At 42.8% G+C, this 16834-nt stretch overlaps 1 protein-coding gene across 1 annotated transcript; it reads left to right on the top strand.

Annotated features, from left to right (window-relative positions):
- Nucleotides 1-1041: 1041 nt before the first annotated feature.
- Nucleotides 1042-16417, top strand: cspg5b (chondroitin sulfate proteoglycan 5b; the record flags this gene model as incomplete). Its single annotated transcript, XM_083899508.1, has 6 exons — nucleotides 1042-1132; nucleotides 7556-8312; nucleotides 9458-9646; nucleotides 10706-10868; nucleotides 13336-13524; nucleotides 15812-16417. 6 exons carry the CDS (start codon nucleotides 1042-1044, stop codon nucleotides 16415-16417), a joined length of 1995 nt encoding a protein of 664 aa, XP_083755634.1.
- Nucleotides 16418-16834: the final 417 nt, after the last annotated feature.

Genomic DNA, 16834 nt, shown 5'->3' with positions numbered 1-16834 from the left:
TCAGTATGCAGCAAGTACAAGCATACTTGTACTTGCCGCATACTAAGGACCAGCATTTCCACGTTATAAATCAACACAATTACAAATATCTACTACATGAATGACAGCTATAAAAAAAACAACTCCTGAGTGCAGTACCATAAAATGTCTGCAGGTGGAACCGGGTTTTTGTACCAAATTGAGGACTGTTAAAAAAAAAACAGAGTATAGCATGTTTACCATCTAAGGAAGTAATTTAAATGAAAACAAATTCAGGACCGGGCAAAATGTCCCCACTTTGTTAAAGTGACCTCACTTTGTTGGTTAAAACCCCTCATTGGTCCTCAGTATGCCACAAATACAAACACACACACACACACACTCGGTGATAACACAGACGCAGTTTAAATCACTTCATTCTCACACAGCTCCTGTAGACTGACAGTGGACACTGAATAGCGTTCCCTCGTGAATGTGTGTGTGTGTCTCTGTCTTTTGTGTGTTGGCACTTTGAAAGCGTGTGTGTGTGTGCGCGCGCGGTACCGTTCTGTGTCGCTGGCGCACCGTGCCGCGCTAAGAAGGAAAAGAGTTAACGGAAGGCGACGACAGACTCCCACCCTCTCTCTCTCTGTCCTCCCTCTCTCTCTGTGTCGCGCGCATTACTACAACAACTCCTCGCGGTGTTACTGACTGCTGACGACGACAGAGCCACGGAGTGCCACGCGCGCGCAAAAGGTGTGGAGGATTGGGACAATGGAACCGAACCCGAGCCGTTAAAGGGTCCTCACACACACACGCACACTCTCTCTCTCTCACACACACACACACGCACGCACGCACGCATCGTTAAGCACGCGCTGCAGCTGTGAGCGAGGCCAGAGGGAGGATACCGGGACGACATGGCGCAAACCGGCACCATCTGAAGTTTTGGATCGTGGTGAGGGGATTAACCGTTGAGCCCAACTGACCACCACTGACCACCACCACTGACACCGGAGGTGAGGTGGGGGGGAGAGCGCGAGCGGAGTTTGTGTGTCACAGTGGAACCGAAGCCCGGGCGTGATGGCGCGCGCTGACAGCGACAGTCGTGTGGGAGCGTGGCAGGTGCTGGTGACCCTCTCTCTGGTCATCATGTCAGCGCTGTCCGCTCACGGTAAGTCGTTTTTTTTAAACATTTTTTATCAACTACCCTTGAGTCCCACCCTATAGGCGTGTGCGCGTGCGTGCATGGATGTAGGTGTGTGTTGCATGCAAGCGCGCACGTGCATCAAAATCACACCTGCAGCGGCTTTGATGGAAAAATGACAAATGCAATGTTGTGTTGCCTTTTTTTTCCCCCATTCTGACATCAGTGACATAATTTAGCTGTGCAGAGCATAATCTCTTATGCTGTGATGTTGAAAACTGACACTATTACACTAGTGGCCATGATGGTTAATCTCATAAGTGCATTTCAGAGTATGAGAAGAAGAAGAGAAGTCTGCGTCTTCCCCTTGGATGACATCGTCTTCATAAAGGAAACAAAGATAGTGGAGGAGACATTTGACAGTTGCTGGTGCTGATGCTGATGCTGATGCTGCTGCTCAGACAAAGGCGGGATTAGCTGCACTGTGGCCTGTGTCTGCGGGGGGTAACGCGTCCGCGGTGCTGAATTCATGCACTGAATTCCTCCAGATACGAGGAGGATGGGGGTGTGCACAACGCTGCTGCACCCGCCGTCCACGCTCTCATCCACGAGTCATGACATCTGTAAAAAAAAAAAAAAATCTGAAATGAGCTACTGCTGCTGCTGCCCAGCAACAGGGTGGCTCGTGCACGTCGAGCAGGGTCGCCGGGGTTCACGTGGGCACGCGCTACCCCCCCCCCCCCCTTCCATTTTATCGCCGCATCTCGCGCCCTCGATGAGTAACGAGGCGTTAACACAGTGACATATTGACCGGCGAATTAACGCACTGTCTGTCGCGCTTGTTGTTGTTGTTGGTGCGAGCTCATAGAAGATAAATAGGCTCCCATGTTGGCAGTTTAAATCACCATAAATGTGCAGTTTGTGGTGCTTTTACACTGTGTTGTCTGTTTGTCTGACCACTCTGTTTTCATTACTGACAAAAAAACACATTTTCTGATGGTTATTAGTAAAAAGAAAAAAAAAAGATCCTGTAGTGCCTATTTAGATCTAACATACACTTTTTCTACAGATTGATGCATAATGTGTGCATGTTTTTTTTTACATGGATTTCTGTCTCAAAACACAGAAAATCTGAACCAATTTTATTGAACATTTGATTCCCCATCGCTTTCAATGCAGTTCAGCAGCACCACTGTAAAACCAGAGCAGAACATAATGTCCCCCAAGGTGTGAAAAGGGAAGAAGACGAACAGTAAAACATATATATAGTTTTAATATCAATGCACTGGTCATGAGAGGGAGTAATCTAAAGGCTTTACCATGACCTCATCTATCACATTCATTATTAATTACCTCATATTCTTACAAATTAAGTTCAAAGCACACATGAAATTGTTTTTTTTTATGGTTGATTTCACAGGTTGAATGAACTATTAGGTCTATAGAAAAACCTCAAGTCCTTGGAGACATTTAAATCTGCACATTAGTGAACAATCCTCCATCCTATAGTCAGTTTTCTACAAATAAATAAGCCTGATTTGCTGTGGACCAAGAACAGTTTCAGAATGGAAAAGCTCAAATTCACTGAAATTGCAATTTATTTCTGCCTTGCACACACAAAAAGATGGGAGTAAAACAAAATGGATAGTGTCCAGACTCTTGGGTGTGGTGCCATGTAAGTGTGTGTGTGTGTGTGAGTGGCTGCAGACTGTGAGGTCCATCTGCCCTGAAGCACCAGACACCCCATGGCATGTCACTATAGATCAGCATCACCAGCATCTCCCTGACTTTGTTGTCATGCACACAAACAAACAAACAAACAAACGCAGAAGCAGAGTTTAAACACTGTTTACTGGCACAAAGAGCTACGATGCAGTTTGGTCAGCAACAGGTGTCGAAAAACCAAGAGAGCAACTTGAAACCAAAGTTCCTTCGCCGACTAAGATAGTTTGATCATAAATGCATGAACGGGGTCACTTTATTAGGAACACTGGTTCAACTGCGCGTTCAACACAAACATCCAATCACAGTGCAGCAACTTAAAGGCGCCATATGTAAGAATGTGGCCAAATACGATTACTACACTCAAATTCAAAATCTTTTAGGTTTTGTTTTCTCCGCCATTGTAGCTCAGACGTAACTGGAAATCCGTGGTTGCTCAGCAGCTGAGACTCTACTGACTGCAATGATTGGTAGACGGCGGTAGGTGGCGCCACATGCCAAAACACGGTTTTAAAACATAAACATGATTTGCAGTCTGCTAAATATTTTTTTTAATGCAAATATTTTGTCTGTACTGTTGTTGTTGGTGAGTTCAGTTTGTTATATGAACATTATTCCTGAGTCTCTGTGACATATTAGGAGGATTTTACGGCCAGTTGATTTAGATTTATTACATAATGCACCTTTAATGCATTAATGTCAATACAACCTGTTTATGTGATGTGGTTGGTGATGCCAGGCGGGCTCGCTTGTCAGAATATGTCAGAAAATGTCCAGTGAGGAGCATCTCTCTGGGTGAAAATACCTCTTTGAATCTTAAAGGGCAGCTTCACCCATTTTATTTGTTACCCCATTTGGTCAAATGAAGAATAATCTTCAAGCTGTGTTTTTTTTCTCCAGATCTTTTACTCAAAGCAGTGTATAAGGCTTTTATTTTCTTTGAAGGAGGTGACTTTGACATTTCTTTTATTTCCTCTGTTGTTGCAGCATGTGTATCTCAGATCCACTGTTTGATGATCAAATAACACTTTTTTTTTTTTTTTGGGGTGAAGTGGCCCTTTAACATAAGAGGAAATTAGCCAGACTGGTTCACAATGATAGACAGGCAACACTCATGTTAATGGCTGCAGCATCAGGACACCAGTAGAGTCTTTCAACAACAAAAAAGAATTGGGGCTATAGTTTGTCTCTCGACTGCATGCAGAATACTCACCCGCAGTTTTCCCCTCTGTGCGCTGCTGATAAGGTGAAGGCTGCCAGGAATCTGCTCTCCAGCCAGTCACAGTGACCTCAGGTAAAGCGCGTTGCCATGGCGACGTGCTCAGTGTGATGCCATGAGGTGAAGAACTGAGTGGCAGTCAAAGACACAGAGGGAAATGGAATTACTAAGCAGGGGCTTGTGTATGTGTGTGTTCAATGTGTAGTCATCTTTTCATGTTCATGTATGGAAACCAGTGGCCGACAGGACATGAACAAATTGAAATTTGATTGTGTGTTTTTAAGGCGGCGGAGCATGTCTGTCGCTTTCACAAACTGTGAAGCGTTCCAGTTGAGTTTTCCCACAGATGGAGTTGGCATATAACATCTACTGACTGCCTCTTAATTGATTGAAAAACAAGAAGCAAGAGAGAGGCAGAGAAACACTGGATTCTCTGTTTCCACTGCAAGGCTCTCGCCCCGAGTCTTCCTTTCAACATGGCACCTCTTTACATCTCACCATGGCAACAGCGATGTGTGTGTGCATGTGACTGTGTGTGTGTGTGTGTGTGAGGTAAATCTCGCGGTCGCTTCCCTCAGCCGCCGCTCGTCTTTGTGACTCCAGGCACGTTCAGATGGTTTTTGTGTTAGCTCTGAATGAAGTGGCAGACACTGAAGCGCAGTGATCTCATTGGACGCAGTGGTTTTGGTTTCAGGGTGGTAGGTAGGGGGAGAGAATTCCCAAAGTATTTTGGATGAGTTTGGCAAATTGGCCAGTGGAAAAGTATGAAGAAGTGGATTTTCTTTGACAGTCTGTCAGCTGTGGAAACAGTGCCACAAGTGCCAGAACAATAGCTCTCAAACTGTTTTAACAGCACACACATTCCTGTTTTCTTTGCTTTCACCTTTAAAGTCTGAGTTTTATATGTTTTAGGAGATGCAAAAAAATGTGCTTGCTTATACAATTTTTACATAGGAAAATTAGAAATGAAGCAGTTAGTTTGGGTTTAGCAAAAACATTTTTTGAAAAAGAGCCCCAGTGACTTTGTCCAAAAAGAAAACATCTGGTATTGGTGGAATATTTGAGATGTCTCTTTGGATTTGAAATGAATTCTGTTTATATTATTCTGCACAGTAGGCATTTGTAATAAAAACATTAAAAATAAAATAAATAAATCCTGCAGCTGCAGGTTGGGGTGTCTGACCAGTCGGCCTCTAACCTATAGCTCTAAATCCTAATCTAATCCTCACCTCATGTGCCTAATCCCACATCTCCATGCATGCACAGTATGCACAGCACAAGACAGTCCTTCCCTCTTATTCTGATTTTTCTTCACAGTTACATCTCCTGAAGTTAGGTTTTTTTTTTTTTTTGCTAAGCCACAATTTACCTTAAAGATGCATTATGTAATAAATCTAAATCAACTGGCCATAGAATTCTCCTAATATGTCTCAGAGACTCAGGAATAATGTTCATATAACAAACTGAACTCACCAACAACAACAGTACAGACAAAATATTTGCATTAAAAAAAATATTTTGCAGACTGCAAATCACGTTTATGTTTTGAAATCATGTTTTGGCATGTGGCGCCACCTACCGCCGTCTACCAATCATTGCAGTCAGTAGAGTCTCAGCTGCCGAGCAACCACGGGTTGCCAGTTACATCAGAAAACGAAACCTAAAAGACCTCGGTATTGTAATGTAGTAAACGTTTTTGGCCACATTCTTACATATGGCACCTTTAAGTCACCTCTCACTCTCTAATTAATTCACAAACTCTGATTTCCGAGTGAAAGGAAACGGTGACTTAACAAGTCTCTCCGAGACGGCCTGAGGACATTTCTGCACAGTACTACTGTAGGGATCCATTTAAATCATTCATGCCTCATCCTTGGGCCCAGGCGGTCTTTAAAAGTGTAAAACAAAACTGTGGGATTAGCTCCAGCCCAAATGAGGGGGCTGCATGTGTTAGAGAGTCTTTATTTATCTTCTGTATTAAAATTAAATGACAAGAAAACGCTCCCTAATGCAGTTCAGTCGTCACATGTAAGTCCTCCACTGGGAGAACTTGTCAAGTCTGATCAGATCAGACAAACCCAGTGTTAGCTCTGCATGGGCTTTGATATTATAATTGTTGAATGAAAAGATTGTGTTATGTTGTTAGTCGTGTAGGAGCCTGTACCTTAATCTGTCAGTTTTACTGCAGTGTTTATTGATTTATAAATGTAGTTTTGTATTTCTATAAACCACTGGTTCTCAGATGATCCATCTGCATCTTAAAATAGTGTATTTAACAATTTAAAATGCAGAAAAACAAAAACTTCTATACCGAAAAAACACTGCAGATGTTACAAATTTTAACAGTATAAAATATATTTGCAATAAAAAAATTTGAGTCTCGGTCTCTTGGCAAAAACAGGCCAAAAAAATGGAAACTACAATGGAACTAATGGAGCTACAAAGATGTTGATTCGCTGGCTTTCTGCAACAGCGCGATCGCACGGATTACAGTCGTGGTAAGATCGTGTATCGTCAGCGATGCGCTCGCGACATAAGTGACCTCAAGTAAATGTTGTCTTCACAAATTGTGTTCAAATTCCGATGGCGTCGTTCCTTCGCGCGCTCATTTAACACAACGCAGCGCGGTTTTGGTCTCTTTATATGGTTAGTAATGTATGACAATTGATCGGTAATGTAGTCGGGGATTTGTTTTGTCATGTTTACTGTACTACTGTGTGGACGACAGCGTTTACAGCCACATAAGAAAGTGCATCAACTGCAAAACATACACTACAGCTGAAATGTTTGGGGTCACGTATACAATTTTTTTGTGTTTTCCATTTAAACTCACACTTTTATTCATCAAAAGAGTTGCAAAATGAGTAGAAAATATAGTCAAGACATTGACAAATTGAAATCATGGCTTTTATTCAAAATAATAATTTTGCCCTTTCATCAAAGAAGCAGCAAAACTGTTTTCAGCTGTGCTAACATCATTGCACAATGGTTTTCAAGGGTTTTCTAATCATCCAATTACCTTCTAACATGATTAGCAAACACAATGTTCCATTAGAACACTGGAGAGATGGTTGCTGGAAACGGGCCTCTATACACCTATGTACATATTCCATTAAAAACCAGACGTTTGTAGCTAGAATAGCCGTGTAGCACATTAACAATGTATAGCATAGTTTATAAAATTGACATCATGTGCAATTGAAGAAGAGCTGGAATTCGTGAACTCCTCAAGAAAATGATTTGTACTGATATTATAAAGTTATAAATCGTTCTCTTATAGACTTCCATTCAAACTGAGCTCTTATTGCAACCAGACAAGTTGCCTCTTCATGTCTATTCATTATATTCTTACTCGTGGGTCGTCCTCAGTCACCAAACTGGACGACTATGTCCACTTCTTATGTGTGGTCCATGGCTGAGACCGAGAATCACTATGCTGCCTTCATTTGAGTGGAAATCCAACACATGAACATCCTAACCCCTGATTGTTATATGTGTTTGACTGACAGGGAGGCATTCACTGACCAGGCGCCATCATCATCACCGCAACCAGTCGTCTGTCGACAAGGAGGCCTTGAGCGCCAGGATGGTGCTGAGCGACGACTCCGCAGAGAGAGACCACCTGATCGGAGCAGGTCTCGGGGCCACGCTGCCCCTCAGCTCCACCAAACGTCACCATTCTCGCAAACACACCTACCTGGACTTCGTGGAGGAAGACCCACCTGTTGGGGAGGAGCTGACCGCCGGTGGGGCGGGTCCAGACCAGCCTGGAGAAGCCTTTTCTGATGACGTCATCACTGTAGCGTTCCACAGCCCGGCGCCGGATGTTGTGCCCTCTGATCCTGCAGTGGCTTGGGCCAAAGCCCCCAAACCCCAGAAGCAGAAAGCGGGAGACCCCACGGCATGGACGCTTTCGGACTTTTATGACTACCTGTCACCGGACGACGACCTCTCAGCGTTAGATACGACCCCAGAACCCGAACCCACCCCTTCGCCGCCACCCGACATGGACGACGACAACCTGCTCCTCACCGACGCCCCTGTCGTTCCCAACAACGTGGCGCCCAAGGTGGAGAGCAGACCGCCGCTGCCTGCTCCTGCCATGCCAGGGCCGGAGTTAGGTGGAGCCACGGGGGCGGACGGCTGCAGGCTGGGCTTCGTGCGCTCTGGGGCCGGCGTGTGTGTGTCTCAGTGTGACCTGGAACCCAACTTCTGCTTCAACGGGGGCGTGTGCGCCGTGGTGACGGGAATGGGGGCTTTCTGCAGGTGAGAAAACTGGCTACAACATGTTTTGTTGTGTTCAGAAACTGTGAGTTTAAAGTTGAAGTTATTGAGAATTGATTTAAAAACGTTGAACACCTTTTTTCCCCAGTCCATTGGGACATTTTAGTAAAAATAATTAGTTAATAATGTCTAGAGGGAAGAGGACATTTAGAAGAAAACTAGGTGTTGACAGTTTTTCCAACTGGAAATTTGCAGTCTATTAAACATAGACTGTATGTGAGTATTTGGCAGCTACAACATTACCCCCCCCTTTAATTTGCCTTGTGGTGATAATTTTCCTACATGAGCCCTCTCCAAGACAAAAGAGAAGATTTAGGACACTTCAGATATTCACACACACACACACACAAACGCACACACACACACACGCACAAAGACAGAAGGCTGGTTTAATGTGTCATGAGTGTTCGTCAAGATCACAGCGGGGTCGCCAGAGGATTAGCTCTAGTTTTGAAGGCGGGGGGTAAAGCGTGTGTGTGTGTGTGTGTGTGTGTGTAATCTGGCGACAGCAGCCGATACAGACACACGGAGTATGCACACAATTACAGCACAAGAAAGGTGACAATGCAGTGATGACAAGGAGGAACACACACACACACAGACACACACACGCTGGTTTTGCATTCTTTGTGAGGACACACATAGACATAATGCATTCCGTAGACCCTTAAGTGCCCAACCCTAACCCAATTCTAACCCTAATCCTCCAAAAAACCCAGTTTAAGGTCAAAATGTCCTCGCAAATATAGCTTTGTTTGTGACAATTGGTCCACACTGCAACTTAAACTGAGAGGTAAAACTGTCGCTAATCTGAGCATACCTGCTGAGTAATAGCACGCGTGAACACACACACACACAAACCGTACACACCGTACACACACACACAGATTCTGATCCTTTGATCTCATTAGGGCCTTGGCTGCAGGATGAATCCCTGCCTTGCTGGACAGACCCCAAGACGTCATGTCTTCAGCTCTGAGAACCATTTTACACGCTGTAGCTATAAATATGATAAATTTACTGAACACTCGCTTAAAAACTTAATCTCAACAGATGGAGAAAATAAACCTAAGGTCTGATGATGATGATGATGATGATGATGACGACGATGTCTGTGATGTGTCCAGGTGTAATGTGCAGGACTACATCTGGAACAAAGGCACGCGCTGCGACTGGGCCGTGACGGAGTTCCAGGTGATGTGCGTGGTGGTGGGCGTGGCCTCCTTTGTGCTCCTCCTCCTTTTCATGATCGTGGTGTTCTTTGCCAAGAGGCTGCACCACCTGAAGAACGAGAACAGGCGCCTTCGCAAGCGCAGGTGTGTGCGCGTAGATATCTGTATACGACCGTTTATGGACGATAGATTTTAGATATGATATATAACATTATATACAAATACAAATAACATAATATACAATACAATACAATACAATACAATGCAATGTATATACATATATTATACTATATACTATACTATTTATATACACTATATATTATACTATATACTATACTATTTATATACACTATATTTTATATTTATAACATTTCTGCTTTAAAATATCTAGAAATTATGACACTGTTTTTTATTTTTATTTATTTTGTTGAATACTGTATCAATCAAATCCCATAAAGAAGAACATAAAATACAGTTAATAAACAATTAAAAACAAAGTAACTAACAAATAAAAGACACATTTAAAAAACAGTATTACACACATTAGCCATAGAGGTATCGGGAACAGTAATAAAAAAAAAGAAAAAAAACTCTCTAAAAACATAGAAATGTATATTTAGAATCTATTTAATTTCACTTTGATCGTCTTTTAATGGCATAATCCGATCCGAGTCAGCAAGGAAATAGCTAAGATATTCATGTGTGGGTTTTTTTTTATTTTATTTTATTGTGTGTATTTGTCACTCATTGCTGCTTCCTGACGTCGTCAAACAGGAAGAAGAAAATCTCATGAGGGTTGTGGATCAGAAGATCAGAAATAAAATAAAACAGGACACACTGATTGTTTTAACATCTACAGCCAGTTTTAAGTTATTCAGAATTTATTTAAAAAAACGTTGAACACCTTTTTTCCCCCGAGTCCAGTGGGACATTTAGTAAAAATAAGTATAATGTCTATGAGTATATCATTTCTATTTATATATCTGTACGTATGGAAGTTAGGATTGGATAAAACCAGGATTGACAATAGATAAAAAAAAAATAAGGGTGCAAAACTGCACAATGGAACAAATAATAAAGCATTTAATCGCATTTAATTTTTGGAATATCTCATGAATCTAGAGTCACGCTGTCAAAGACACGATGTTTCCTGTCAATATTTATCGCACACACACGTCCGTCTTCCCCTCTTCCTCTCCGCAGTAAGTTCCGCCCACAGAGCACCGAGCCGCAGACGGACGGACTCTCGGTTTCCACGACAGCTGACGGTTCACAGCCAAATGTAAGGAAACTGTGTGACTCTCCTCCGCCCGCTCCCCAAGCTCACACTCACAACCTGGCGTACTATGACAACATTATCTGTCAGGTATGCCACAACTCTCCTCTCCCTGTGCTCTCCTTTCTCTGTTTGCCTTGTTGTTCCCTTTATGCTCCACCTGTTCTTCCTTCCTTCCTTCCTTCCTTCTCCTTTGTTTGATGTGATCTCTGTGTTTGTGGTCTTTGTGTCCTTCCTCCTATGCGTGGTCTGTATCTGTAACTGAAAACACCGAAAACATCAGGCGCCCTCTGTCTTCTGCATGCACCAAACTCACCCTGATTCGCCACTCAATCACAATTTTGCCCAGTATATGTGACTGATTAATGCTTCTCACACTTACCACTGACATTTAGAGGCCAACAACAGCCAGCTATACGTGGGGATATAAACCCAGAAACCACTATAACTACCTCCAGGTAAGCGGCAGCAGAAATACACACACTGCCTGCAGCAGTATTCCCTCTCCGGCTTTTTAAATTTATCCTCGTGCAAATGCTAGATGTCAGAGTTTTTTTTTTTTTCGTTTTTCCTGCAAAACCTCAATCCTCGCCCTGCACCTGCATCTGATCTGGTATCAGCTGTGTTCCTCATCCACTGCAGGTGAAATAATCGATCACCCTCCTGTATCAGGCTTTCTGGATTAATACATCCTGAGAGACTCCACGAGGAGTCTTCTTTTTCCCCTTTAACTGCACACTTCACCCAGCAGCCATTTTAGTTAGGGTCTCTGTGCTGCAGATACCCCCCTCCCCCCCATCCTCCCCGTTTTCTTCCCAGTCCTCCTTTAAAGCGTGTGCATGCTATGAGGTGAAATGTGCTCTGTAGCAGCATATGAACATGTGTGTGGGGGCAGATTTACAGTATGTGTGCCTCAATCAATCAATCATACTTGCCTGCTGGGTTATTAAGCCAAATACAGTAGGCGATATGAGGTTACTGTCGCACGGCTAACCTCAGTAATCAATGGGAATTCTTTTTAACCAAAAAAAAATGGCCATAAAATCTTTGAAATTAGACGAACAAAGCCAGTTTTTTTGAACTTGTCTCTGGTCAAAAAAGGTGCTTTTATTTGGTCGTGCCTCGATGGCCAGCGTGACCGATCAATGGTTGCCCTACTTACCGCCTGCATGACCTTCAGATGTCTGTGACATGCCAATCAGTCGATGGCTCGATCATGGGGGACGTACACACACACAGACACAACAGTTCCCTCATTGATGAGTGCACGCAGTCGACAAACACAAGCCCGGATTGATGTATTGAAAAAAAAAAAAAAAAAAAGCATACATGCTCAGTCCATTAGCCACACTTAACTGGAGGGAACACATTGTGACTTGCTTTACTTTAACGCAAACCCTGAATGTCAGGTCCAGAGGCTAAAAAGCCTCCGCAGGTGCAGTTTTTTCAAATGTCAAGAGAGGTGGTTGGCATTAACCAAATGCCCTTGATTCGACTGCAGATATGATAGGTGGAGTTTCAGTACATACAGTGACCTGTGTCTGTTTCTATATGCTTACCACAGCTGACTCCAGTGTGCTCTCTGTAAAACACACACAGGTCAGTCGCAGCCTGCCCCGTGTCAATTGTAAGGATGCATCACACCTCCTTTGTGCATTTTTTTTTTTGCGTGTGAAGACAACATTTGGCAGAGCAGAACTGTTGGATTTTGTCCATGAAATGACCTCCAAGTCCAAGTTTTTACTGCAACACTTCAAATGAGGAAATTCTGATTTTATACACAGGGGGATGATGCACGAACAAGTCAGAACGGGAAAGCTATCAGTCAACAGAGTTTGGACACACATTAAAGGTCCAGTGTGTAACATTTAGGAGGGTTTAGTGGCAGAATTTGAATATACAACTCATCAGTATGTTTGTATCTGTGTAAAATCACTTTAAAATTGTCATTGTTTTCCTTTCATAGCCTTAAAATAAGATAGAAAAGGGCTTTGCTTTAACTTTATATAAACTTTATTTGTAATTTTGTATAGCAACCTTCATACAAGGATTACAGCTGAAAGTGCTTCACAATAAAAGAAAATTTATAGGGTGGAATAAAATAGGAAAAGGCTCGAGTCAAGAGGTTTAAACTCTGTTTTAACTTTAAAATAAACTAAAAATGCAAATAAAACACAACACAGGGTGGAATAAAAAGAGTAAAAAAGATAAGTTTTAAGTCTTCTTTTAAAGATATCTATAGTGAGCTGGCTTCCCTGATATCTAAGGGTCGTGTGTTTCAAAGTTTAGCGCCATAAGTAAGTAAGTTTGCTCACATAAATGCCCAATGCCCTTAAACCTTTGAAAAAGAAAGACTAGAAAGAAAGAATGGAGGTGTGGAAGGAGTTTGTGAAAGAGTGTTTACATGCTTTGTAGTTTTTGTGACACGCCTGGGAAAGGAAGGGGTGAGCAGAGGAGATTCTGCAGTCTCACCATTAGATGTCGCTTAACACTGGACCTTTATAAGGCTGTGTGTGTGTTTGTGTGTGTGTTCATGGAGTCACTGCTCTCCCCACAGGACGATCCTCAGAAGCAGGAGGACCCGGCAAAATCCCCGCAACCCAAGGAAGAGGGCTCTATGAACATCCTCAACTCTCATTCTCCCAAACAGGAAAACAACCGTCCGGCGTCTGTGGCTCAGGAGCAAGAGCACGAGCGCGAGCGCGAGCGCGAGCACACTCCCAACAACACAGAGGAGAACGCCGAGGTAAACACGCTCCAGAACAACCTGCTATAAGATGTCTGTCTGTCCCAAAGTGTTGCTCTGCCGGAGAATCAAACTAAAAAAAAAAAAAAAATTAAATGTGCGCACAAACAACAACAGATCCTTGTATGCAGTATAGACAAATTTTGTTTACACCATACATATATATAGTGTTTTTTATACAATCGGGCCTCATATGGAAAAAATAAGCACAACATGAGTAAATGAATAAAGATATGAAATTGAGAAGCACAATAGTCCTGTTTACAAGGCTGCCATGCCATCACTGGTCACATAGTGGCGCTGCTGCCTCCACTTTCTTCTCTATCTGCCTCTCACGCTGGTCTCAAATCTCTGGCTTGGACCAACTAATGACTGACACTTCTCTCTGCTGACGCTCTGCCTTGGTCTTTGACCAATGAAGTCTTGCTTCTTCATCGTCTCCTCTTCTCAACCCCCCCCCCCAGCACCTCAGCCTGCCCCCCCCCCCAACCCTGCACCCACCACCTTACTGTCTTTCTCTTTGCCCGCATGCATCGGTGTTCTCGACGAAAAAAAAAGTGTCTGAAAACGTAATATTTGCAAAAAAGAAAAAAGAAAAGAAAAGAAGAAGTATGTGGAAAACAAAGTGAATGGTGTGTGTGTTTTGCGAAAAAAAATAAAAAAAATTCATGTGTGGCATTGCTAATAAGTGGATATGTCTAGATTACATGAAGTCAAAGTAATTGCTTGGAGTCGATATTTGAATCTATATACACATATTACACACGGTGTCTTGGTTTTCAATGTGATTTCTAATACTTTAATGTACTTGAGGTTCTTTTGTACTTTTTTGGGTATACATGGAGGATTATAGTTCACAGTGGTTGGAATAAACCTTTTTAATTTTATCCAGCTTGTCCCCGTGTTTTGCTCTGTGCACTAAATTCCCTCCAGACTTTCTTTCTCTCTTTTCTTTCTCTTTCTCTCTCTTTTCTTTGCATGTCTGACTACCCAGCTGCTCCCGTGTTAATAATAACTGAATGCATGGCTGACCCTGCTTTTGTGCCACAGTAGGCAGCTCATGAATTACACCCCACACACACACACACTGTGACTGTGAAGCCCATTCAGCACCATGGACAGCTCTGTAAAGTAATTACAAGACGCAAGAGCCTTGAAATGAAATGTTCCAAGAATTAAAAAGTAAAGTAGGTTAGTAGTGCAATATTTGTATGATCTAATATCATTCAGTGTTTTTTAACATGATGAAATGGAATATTTATTTAGTCTTTTTAACATCTATATCATTATTTAAATTTGACCATTACTGATCATTTAATTACTTCATTTTTAGTCCTGTTAATTTGTACAATTACCTGTGGATGGATTTGTAAATGTCCTTGTTTCTACCATATAACCTTATTATATTATATTTTAAACCCTGATTTATACAAAGACAATTGCTAACAGATACAGCCTCACATTAGGCTGCAATTGACCTACATCTAAAAGTTTACAGTATATTTTGTTGTTATTTGACATGTCTGGATCTGTATTATGGGATAAAATGGCTAGAGAAATATGTTCAAATCACCTGTATGTCAAAGGACTCACGATGAATCGACTTACTGTTGTTCCCTTTAGATTCATCAACATTTATAATGTTTTTCCACATCACATGTTTATGTAAATCTGACAGCCATAGCAGGAATATCTAATCTCATGTAGTGTAAAAACATCACATTCCAGATTATAATCTGTGAACAGACTCGATCAATCAGCAAGTTATCAAATATTTCCTTCAGTAGTTGGTAGGGACTCAAAAGAGAGCTGACTTAAAGGTGCATTATCTAATAAATCTAAAGCAACTGGCCATAAAATCCTCCTAATATGTCACAGAGACTCAGGAATAATGTGCATATAACAAACTGAACTCACCAACAACAACAGTACAGACAAAATATTTGCATTAAAAAAATATTTTGCAGACTGCAAATCATGTTTATGTTTTGCAGTCTGCAAAACATGTCATGTTTTGGCATGGCACCAATCACTGCAGTCAGTAGAGTCTCAGCTGCCAAGCAACCACAGGTTGCCAGTTACGTCAGAAAACGAAACCTAAAAGGTATTTTGAATTTGAATGTAGTAATTGTTTTTGGCCACATTCTTACATATGGCACCTTTAAGTCTCATAATGCATCTGTTCCTGTGTCTCTATACAGCTTTATTTCATTATTTGCATACTCTATGATTCTCCCTTGCATTGCTGCATTTTTTGTGTCTCTACTTGCACATCTTTCCAAATCAGGACGGAGTCACCATTGGCCTTGAAGTGCTCCTTCCCAAAGAGGCCAAGCGCCACTCAGAGACCAACCCTCCGCTTCAGTACGACGTCTTCCTCTACAAGTACGCCAACAATGGAGACTCCACCTCGCCCAGCCAAGCCCCTCCCTCTCACACTGCCAACTCTCACCACATTCCTAAATCACCCAAGGCCACCAAGATGTCCAAGTCGCCCAAATCGCCCAAATCGCCCAAACACACCAAACAGGAGCATCCACCCGTACACTGCGAGCCCGTGTCTGGAAGACATTCCTCACCTGACCGCCAGCATCCATCACCCATACGTCATTCTGCACCCGTGAGCTATTCCTCACCCAGCTGCCATGTGTCCTCATCCCACCACTCTCCAAGCCGGTACAAGTGTATGTCCAAGTCTGCCTCCACCCCGCCTCAGCTCCGCAGGCCCAGAGGTCGCACTCAAGCCCCCGAGTGTGGCACGGGGAGAGAGTACCACGGCGGACACATCCACCCGTCTCCCTCCTCACCTCATCTTACCCAGCCTCCTCCATCGCCATCGTCCACGGTGAAGTGCAGTCCAGTCAGCACCCGGTCCCTGCCACCGTTCTCCTGATGAGGCCTTCAAATTCAAAGCATCTGTCATGATCTAATCTGTCGAGAACTAACCCTGTCTGTAGTGATTTCTAGGTAAAATGACCCCCATCCATCGTTCATATTTGTACTCCCAGACGAGCACAGCACCTGGTCCAGGTCCACGGAGAAAGGAAAACCACAACTGGAACAAATCTGTACGACACAACAGTGAGACGGATCAATCACTGCTGCCACATATTCACACCTTTGTGTTGATGATTCAACCTTTCAAAGCTCAGGTTACTGCGTGAACACGCTCTCTCTCTCCTGGACGGTGCCGCACACCAGCGACTGCTTATGATGCTGTTGATAAAAGTGTTTTTTTTATAGATGTTTACAACCGTAGCCTTAGTGTTTTCAGTGGTTTATATATAAATGTTTTTTTTTTTCTATCCAG

Source organism: Microchirus variegatus, assembly GCF_963457635.1.
Source record: "Microchirus variegatus genome assembly, chromosome: 13".
Taxonomy (NCBI): Eukaryota; Metazoa; Chordata; class Actinopteri; order Pleuronectiformes; family Soleidae; genus Microchirus; species Microchirus variegatus.
Note: the sequence above shows the minus strand (reverse complement) of the source record. Positions and strands in the feature narration are given on the sequence as shown.